The sequence below is a fragment of the Pristiophorus japonicus genome, chromosome 5 (genome assembly GCF_044704955.1).
Source record: "Pristiophorus japonicus isolate sPriJap1 chromosome 5, sPriJap1.hap1, whole genome shotgun sequence".
NCBI lineage: Eukaryota > Metazoa > Chordata > Chondrichthyes > Pristiophoridae > Pristiophorus > Pristiophorus japonicus.
In genome coordinates, this window is record NC_091981.1 from 234848268 (window position 1) to 234857654 (window position 9387).

The 9387-nt window shown below is 45.5% G+C and overlaps 1 protein-coding gene across 2 annotated transcripts in view; it reads right to left on the reverse strand.

Moving 5' to 3' along the window:
- dnajc1 (DnaJ (Hsp40) homolog, subfamily C, member 1) overlaps window positions 1-9019 on the reverse strand; it is a 345901-nt gene extending 336882 nt beyond the window's left edge. For both annotated transcript variants that reach the window (XM_070881402.1, XM_070881401.1), the window contains exon 1: window positions 8782-9019. In XM_070881402.1, coding sequence (XP_070737503.1) covers window positions 8782-8952 — 171 coding nt within the window. In that variant the 5' untranslated portion in view covers window positions 8953-9019. The remainder of the gene's footprint in view (window positions 1-8781) is intronic.
- Between the last annotated feature and the right edge of the window lie 368 nt (window positions 9020-9387).

Consider the following 9387-nt stretch of genomic DNA (forward strand, 5'->3'; position numbering starts at 1 on the left):
AGTAGGAATCGCAGGATAGCGCAGATGAATACATGGCTTGAGCAGTGGTGCAACAGGGAGGGATTCAAATTCCTGGGGCATTGGAACCGGTTCTGGGGGAGGTGGGACCAGTACAAACCGGACGGTCTGCACCTGGGCAGGACCGGAACCAATGTCCTAGGGGGAGTGTTTGCTAGTGCTGTTGGGGAGGATTTAAACTGATATGGCAGGGGGATGGGAACCAATGCAGGGAGACAGAGGGAAACAAAAAGGAGGCAAAAGCAAAAGACAGAAAGGAGATGAGGAAAAGTGGAGGGCAGAGAAACCCAAGGCAAAGAACAAAAAGGGCCACTGTACAGCAAAATTCTAAAAGGACAAAGGGTGTTAAAAGAACAAGCCTGAAGGCTTTGTGTCTTAATGCAAGGAGTATCCGCAATAAAGTGGATGAATTAACTGTGCAAATAGATGTTAACAAATATGATGTGATTGGGATTACGGAGACGTGGCTCCAGGATGATCAGGGCTGGGAACTCAACATCCAGGGGTATTCAACATTCAGGAAAGATAGAATAAAAGGAAAAGGAGGTGGGGTAGCATTGCTGGTTAAGGAGCAAATTAAGGCAATAGTTCGGAAGGACATTAGCTTGGATGATGTGGAATCTATATGGGTAGAGCTGCAGAATACCAAAGGACAAAAAACGTTAGTGAGAGTTGTGTACAGACCTCCAAACAGTAGTAGTGATGTTGGGGAGGGCATCAAACATGAAATTAGGGGTGCGTGCAATAAAGGTGCAGCAGTTATAATGGGTGACTTTAATATGCACATAGATTGGGTTAACCAAACTGGAAGCAATACGGTAGGAGGAGGATTTCCTGGAGTGCATAAGGGATGGTTTTTTAGACCAATATGTCGAGGAACCAACTAGGGGGGAGGCCATCTTAGACTGGGTGTTGTGTAATGAGAGGATTAATTAGCAATCTCGTTGTGCGAGGCCCCTTGGGGAAGAGTGACCATAATATGGTGGAATTCTGCATTAGGATGGAGAATGAAACAGTTAATTCAGAGACCATGGTCCAGAACTTAAAGAAGGGTAACTTTGAAGGTATGAGGCGTAAATTGGCTAGGATAGATTGGCGAATGATACTGAAGGGGTTGACTGTGGATGGGCAATGGCAGACATTTAGAGACCGCATGGATGAACTACAACAATTGTACATTCCTGTCTGTCGTAAAAATAAAAAAGGGAAGGTGGCTCAACCGTGGCTATCAAGGGAAATCAGGGATAGCATTAAAGCCAAGGAAGTGGCATACAAATTGGCCAGAAATAGCAGAGAACCCGGGGACTGGGAGAAATTTAGAACTCAGCAGAGGAGGACAAAGGGTTTGATTAGGGCAGGGAAAATGGAGTACGAGAAGAAACTTGCAGGGAACATTAAGACGGATTGCAAAAGTTTCTATAGATATGTAAAGAGAAAAAGGTTAGTAAAGACAAACGTAGGTCCCCTGCAGTCAGAATCAGGGGAAGTCATAACGGGGAACAAAGAAATGGCGGATCAATTGAACAAGTACTTTGGTTCGGTATTCACTGAGGAGGACACAAACAACCTTCCGGATATAAAATGGGTCGGAGGGTCTAGTAAGGAGGAGGAACTGAGGGAAATCCTTATTAGTCGGGAAATTGTGTTGGGGAAATTGATGGGATTGAAGGCCGATAAATCCCCAGGGCCTGATGGACTGCATCCCAGAGTACTTAAGGAGGTGGCCTTGGAAATAGCGGATGCATTGACAGTCATTTTCCAACATTCCATTGACTCTGGATCAGTTCCTATGGAGTGGAGGGTAGCCAATGTAACCCCACTTTTTAAAAAAGGAGGGAGAGAGAAAACAGGGATTATAGACCGGTCAGCCTGACATCGGTAGTGGGTAAAATGATGGAATCAATTATTAAGGATGTCATAGCAGTGCATTTGGAAAGAGGTAATATGATAGGTCCAAGTCAGCATGGATTTGTGAAAGGGAAATCATGCTTGACAAATCTTCTGGAATTTTTTGAGGATGTTTCCAGTAGAGTGGACAAGGGAGAACCAGTTGATGTGGTATATTTGGACTTTCAGAAGGCTTTCGACAAGGTCCCACACAAGAGATTAATGTGCAAAGTTAAAGCACATGGGATTGGGGGTAGTGTGCTGACATGGATTGAGAACTGGTTGTCAGACAGGAAGCAAAGAGTAGGAGTAAATGGGGACTTTTCAGAATGGCAGGCAGTGACTAGTGGGGTACCGCAAGGTTCTGTACTGGGGCCCCAGCTGTTTACACTGTACATTAATGATTTAGACGAGGGGATTAAATGTAGTATCTCCAAATTTGCGAATGACACTAAGTTGGGTGGCAGTGTGAGCTGCAAGGAGGATTCTATGAGGCTGCAGAGCGACTTGGATAGGTTAGGTGAGTGGGCAAATGCATGGCAGATGAAGTATAATGTGGATAAATGTGAGGTTATCCACTTTGGTGGTAAAAACAGAGAGACAGACTATTATCTGAATGGTGACAGATTAGGAAAAGGGGAGGTGCAAAGAGACCTGGGTGTCATGGTACATCAGTCATTGAAGGTTGGCATGCAGGTACAGCAGGCGGTTAAGAAAGCAAATGGCATGTTGGCCTTCATAGCGAGGGGATTTGAGTACAAGGGCAGGGAGGTGTTGCTACAATTGTACAGGGCCTTGGTGGGGCCACACCTGGAGTATTGTGTACAGTTTTGGTCTCCTAACCTGAGGAAGGACATTCTTGCTATTGAGGGAGTGCAGCGAAGGTTCACCAGACTGATTCCCGGGATGGTGGGACTGACCTATCAAGAAAGACTGGATCAACTGGGCTTGTATTCACTGGAGTTCAGAAGAATGAGAGGGGACCTCATAGAAACGTTTAAAATTCTGACGGGGTTAGACAGGTTAGATGCAGGAAGAATGTTCCCAATGTTGGGGAAGTCCAGAACCAGGGGACACAGTCTAAGGATAAGGGGGAAGCCATTTAGGACCGAGATGAGGAGGAATTTCTTCACCCAGAGAGTGGTGAACCTGTGGAATTCTCTACCGCAGAAAGTTGTTGAGGCCAATTCACTAAATATATTCAAAAAGGAGTTAGATGAAGTCCTTACTACTAGGGGAATCAAGGGGTATGGTGGGAAAGCAGGAATGGGGTACTGAAGTTGCATGTTCAGCCATGAACTCATTGAATGGCCTACTCCTGCACCTATTTTCTATGTTTCTAATATGCTGTTAAAATCCCAGTTACACCTATTCCAACGAGGCATAACATTTAATGGGGTATTTAATAGAGACAGCACTTGCCTTATTCCATTCTTATCTATCCAAGCATAGCCAGAATCTGCAACAGCTTCTCTTCCCGCCCCCGCATCGTTAACTCTGGTGTCCTCCAAGGATCTATCCTTGGCCCCCTCCTATTTCTCATCTACATGTTGCCCCTTGTCGACATCATTCGAAACACAGCATCAGTTTCCACATGTACGTTGATGACACCCAGCTCTACCTCACTACTAACGTCCTCGACCCCTTCACGGTCTCTAAATTGTCAGAGTGCTTGTCCAACATCCAGTTCTGGATGAGCAGAAATTTTCTCCAATTGAATATTGGGAAGCCATTTCGGTCCCCGCCACAAACTCCGTTCCCTAGCCACTGACATCATCCCTCTCCCCAACTTCTGTCTGAGGCTGAACCAGACTGTTCGCAACCTTGGTGTCATATTTGACCCTGAAATGAGCTTTCAACCTCAGCATAACCAAGACCGCCTATTCCACCTCCACAACATTGCTCGTGTCCGCCCTTGCCTCAGCCCATCCGCTGCTGAAGCCCTCATCCATGCCTTAGTTACCTCTAGACTTGACTATTCCAACGCACTCCTAACTGGCCTCCCATATTCACCCTATGTAAACTAGAGGTGATCCAAAACTCGGCTGCCCGCGTCCTAACTCGCACCAAGTCCCACTCACCCATGTTCGCTGACCTACATTGGCTTCTGGTTAAGCAATGCCTCAATTTCAAAATTCTGATCCTCATTTGCAAAACCTTACATGGCCTAGCCCCTCCCTATCTCTAATCTCCTCCAGCCCCACAACCCCACTCCAAGATGCAGGCGCTCCTCTAATTCTGCCCTCGAGCATCACCGATTATAAATCCCTCGACCATTGGTGGCTGTGCTTCCTGTTGCCTGGGCCCCAAGCTCGAACTCTCGACCTAAACCTCTCCACTTCTCTTTCCTCCTTCAAGACACTTCTTAAAACATACCTCTTTGACCAAGCTTTTGGTCACCTGCGCTAATTTTTTTACTTATGTGGCTCGGTGTCAAATTTTTAATCTCATAATACTCATGTGAAGCGCCTTGGGAAGTTTCACTACGTTAAAGGTGCTATATAAATAGAAGTTGTTGTTGGAAAAGCCCACGTTTTGGTCAGTTTCACTGAATACCTGCAATGGGTGGGGAAGAGGGGAGGGTGTCGGAGCAGTGAATGTCTAACTGCAACTTCAGCATTTCTGCATTTAGATGCACGTGCGCCAAATCCTGAAGTTGGGGGTCAGTTTCAGAAGTGCAATGGTGATGAACGCTGACAGTTCACCATCATCACCCACCGCTAAATCCGGGCCACTCAATTTTACAGCACAGGAACAGGCCATTCGGCCCAACAGAACTATGCCAGTGTTTATGCTCCACACAAGCCTCCTCCCACCTTCATCTCACCTCGATCAATATATTCTTCTACTTCTTCCTCCCACATTTACTTATCTAGCTTCCCCTTAAATGCATCTATACTATTCACCACAACCACTCCTAACCTTATACACAATTAAAAGTGCATCACCCTCACCTCCTGCAGCTTCCCTTTTTATCTGTTAGGATTAGCACTGCTGTACAGACCAGAAGGTCCCAAGTTTGATTTCTGCTCTGTGCTGATCTCAGAACAGCATGGGTTGGAAAGTACAGTTGACCTCCATGTTCCTGGACTCACTAATCAGGTAGTAGCAAGTTCCACATTCTCACTACTGAGTAAAGACGTTTCTCTTGAATTCCTTATGGGATTTATTAGTGACCATCTTATATTTATGGCCCGAGACATAATGAATTACTGCTAACACTATGCGAATAAAAATTCCCCAAAGTTCCCATTTTAACAGGAAGAAATCATTAGTGTCAAGTATATCGAGTTAAGTCAACTGGCGGAAGAAACCTGCAGCTGTTTTGGAAACTTCTGCAGCAGAGCTGCTGAACCTTGTGGATCTAAAAGATAATTTCCTCACAATCCCCAATTGCTTTATGGGTGGGCCCCTTCATTTGAGAGACTGGCAATTTTATTCTAACTAGTAATTTTGCTCTTAAAAAAGGTAAAACACTTTAGTGCCCCAAGTCAATTTCTAAACATTTCACTTATGCACTTAAGTATTAGTAAACATTAGACCACCAGATACCACCTCAAATGAACAGTTCTCAAATTTACACCCAAACTAAAACATGTTTTCTCTACACATAAGAAAGCTGTTAAAGTTTAAAAGAGAACTATTTCTGGGTATTTAAGAAATACCTTTATTAATTAATTACACAATTATAAGTTCAAGGATAGTGCAAATTTGAATCATTCTACAAGCACAAGATAATATAATAAAGCATATTTACCATGTCATAATACCATTATAAGGGGAGCTTCACTATATCAAAAATAGAATTATTTTCAGGGTGAGGAAAGATAAACTTTAAATGCTTCTCATTATAAAAAGACTTTCATTAAGATATCGGCTTGCTACAAAGGAGTTCAGTGGAGCACAGTATAATCCCCAGTAAACAGAGGTTACAGAATGGTAAGCTACTAAATAAGATTTGTATTTCAGAAGGCAGACCCGATAATTCACAAATAAATTGTTCCACTAGAAGAGCCAGAGCAAAGATTTCTCAGTGAAGCAGCAGAGCAGTTTTAAAAGTTAGAGCAGCAGCTACATGAAAAGATAATGAATTCCTTTGTAGATGAGGATCACTAGGACCCAAAGAATATCAGCATTAAGAACTTGGGGGATTTCCTTTCATTGTCTAAGCTAACTGGAAACTGCTCACTGAAGCACAAGGGCATTCCTTCACCCATAGTATAATAGAAAGCCTTTTTTGCTCATTTTCTCTTCTGACAGCAGCAGCACTTACTGGGGTGCTGGCAACTCTCCAGTACCTTGTCCCAGCTTCATGCATGAACCAAGACAGCAAGTGTAGACAAGCTTATTTTTCTGTGCAAGGCATCACAAGAGTCCAATCCTGTCCTCGCTTGATATCTACACAGCACACTTTTAGCAGAAGTCTCTGAAGAGCAATCATGAGTGGGAACCCCAGGTGACTTTCACCAACTTGTCCAGAAACACCGAGGTCAACTATACTTTCCAACTCCTGCTGCACTGAGTTCAGCACAGCACAAACCAGAAATCAAACTTGGGACCTTCTGGTCTGCACAGTAGTGCTAATCCTACCAGGTAAAAAATAGGAGATGCAGGAGGTTAGGGTGATGCACTTTTAATTATGGTGTATACCGTTTCTTTAGGCTCTGACACATGGATTGGAGCAGAATCTTCAAGCAGAACATGCACAGGGCCACAAATCCCTGTACAGCAAGTTCCTGATATCAGCTGTACGATTGTGGAGCATAGTAGAATTAAAAATGTAACCAGCAGTTGGCTAACAGTAAGCATAGCTCTATGCAAGGGTTTAACATGTGCGTGCAGAGTTCCATTTCACCTGATCAGATGATGATGCAAAGCTGCCATTATAACTCGGCTTCTGGCTCACATGGCAATAATACAGCAGGTAGCTACGTGGCAGTGTGTCACATACCGTAACAACGATTGTGTTATCAATTATGAGAAACAATCAAAAGGGTTCTGGTGTAAAGACTGCAACATACTCAAACCATTGGCTTCTTACTTTGCAGAACAAGTACAGTATTGAATCTATATTAATTCTGCAGTTATTATAAAATTCAAATTCAGCAACATTAGAGAAAACCACAGGCTGGGGCACTCCACCCTCACTGGAAACTATAGTGCCACAAAGGTACGATCTTAACAAAAAAAGGAAGTGATTGGGGGTGGGGGCGGTGGTAGGGAGAGACTGATTAACTTTTATGCTTTTGAGTAACACGATAACACAATGTATCCTTTTAACAGTGTTTTGATTGGCCAAAAACAAAGATAGCATTGCATCACGTAATGGTGACAGTTGAATTTACAATGTAAAAGGTGACAAGAAAAGAGAAAGAAAATTAGTGAATATGATACAGGAATAAATTATAAACACTGATCATGCCCCCAGAGTAGGATGCAAGACAACTGGAGACCAACTCTGCTGCACAGACCTAGTGCGCGCACGTATCGCAGGCCCCTGGCCCCGAACTCGCGCATCCCCTGGGCCCCGATCACATCCTTCTAAATCTCTCACCGGTCCTTCACCCAGACCTCGCCGCTCCTGCTGTATCTGCCCACGTTCCAATCACCGACCTGGATCTTGATGACGTCACTCTTCACAGCCATTATCCTCCTGCACCAGCTCACGCCGTACCTTGAAGTGATATGCCTCCACGCTGCCCTTGGCAACCGCTCGCCGCTCGTTTTATGGCCCCGACCTGCCGCTGATGTTCCCTCGCAGATCGGAGCCTCCACGCTGCCCATGGCCGCTGCTCCTTACGTTAAAAAAATTCACGCACAGGCATCTTTCACCCTTCAGGATGTAGTTCGGGTCCTTCGTTGAACCACCTCTGAACTCGTCCTTTTTTTTGGCGTGGTAGCAAGTCATCCTTGTTTCGAGGGACCGCCTATGATGAGTACGATGCAAATGGTTGACTTTGGCTCCCCATGGGATGAACTTTAAATCCTAGCCTGCCATCATGGAAAGCTGCAAAGGGCCGGTCACCTGCAAAGCAACTGTTCATTCCCTACTAATTCAGTAAAGAGAGAAGCATTAACCAAGGCCCTGGAACTGGTCTTTTCCAATTGGGAAATGGTGCACGATCAGGTAGAGGGAGGGAAAAAGGCTGATTAAAAAAGTGCATTTAAAAACAGATTTAATAAATACCTCTGTATATTAATTTTTAAAAATGTAACTGCAGCAAGTCTTAAAATGATTCAGTATGCAATTTGATTATCCTTGGATTCAAATTTTTAAACATACTTGCAGAGTAACACTAACAGCCCTCATACACTAACAATGGTTATACAGTCTTGTAAATCCATCAGTCGGTATGGAAACGAGAATGCAAAACAGCCGTTTAATTCGCACGAGAAATTACCCCCCGCTTAAAGAGATATTGTAACCAATGCAGATTCAAAAGCAGCAAAGAAGCATCCACCGCACCACAGGCAGCTCTTTGGAATCTGTTTGTCACTTAAAAAAAAGAGTTTGTATTTTTTAAGCTGATTATGGGTCTTGAATTAAATATAAAATGAGGAAGATGGAGGGGGAGGAGAGATCTTCATCTCTTAGATGATGTTTTACAAATCCTCACACACACGCACCAGAAAAGCGGCTTGAGCCCGAGACAGCGCGGACACGGCGGCGACCCCTTCTCACCAATTCAAACCCGCAAAGGGCCCCCGAGTCCCGGACAGCAGCGGCTGCGTGCTCCGGGCTAGGCCGCAGCAGCCTGGGGCTCCGCACAGCCAGCCAGCTCGAGTAACGAGCTCCACAAAGCGGACACCACAGCGGCTTCAATAACCAGCAACAAAACCAAATCCCCGGCCGGTCGGAGGCCTGTCCCCTCTCACCTGCTCCACGCCGAGGAACCGGTAAAAGTTCTCCTGCACTTCGTCCACCAGGTCGAAGAGCTCCAGCTCGGCCGTGTCCCAGCCCCGGCAGCCGGGCACACACGTTGTTAGTTGCAGCAGCGCCGAGGCCGCCAGCCATATGCCGGCCGCCGGCGAGAGAGGAGAAGGCATCACCCGAGACGCTAGCTGACCGTCTGACTGGCTGGCACCGGCCTGGGGACGTGGCTCGCTCACCCGCCCGCCCGCTCGCTCACAGCCGCTTCTTAAAGGGGCCGCGCACCTCCCACCAAACTCAAGTCAAGAGTTTTCCTACAGATGGCTGAAGAGGCAGAGCGGTATGTCATCCGCCTACATGTGAACGCTCAACCCCGCGCCTGCAGATGATGCCACTTGGAATGCCGGCCTGCAGATCCAAGGAAATCTGATTTTTTTTTTAAAACCCCAAAATGCTGGAAATACTCAGCGAGCCAGGCAGCATCTGTGGGGAGACAGACAGACAGACAGACAGGATTAACGTTTCAGGTCGATGACCGTTGGTCAGAACTGGAAAGAAAGTTATACAGGTTTTAAAAAGTTGTTCTCCTGAGGGCAGAGACGGCTGAGAGG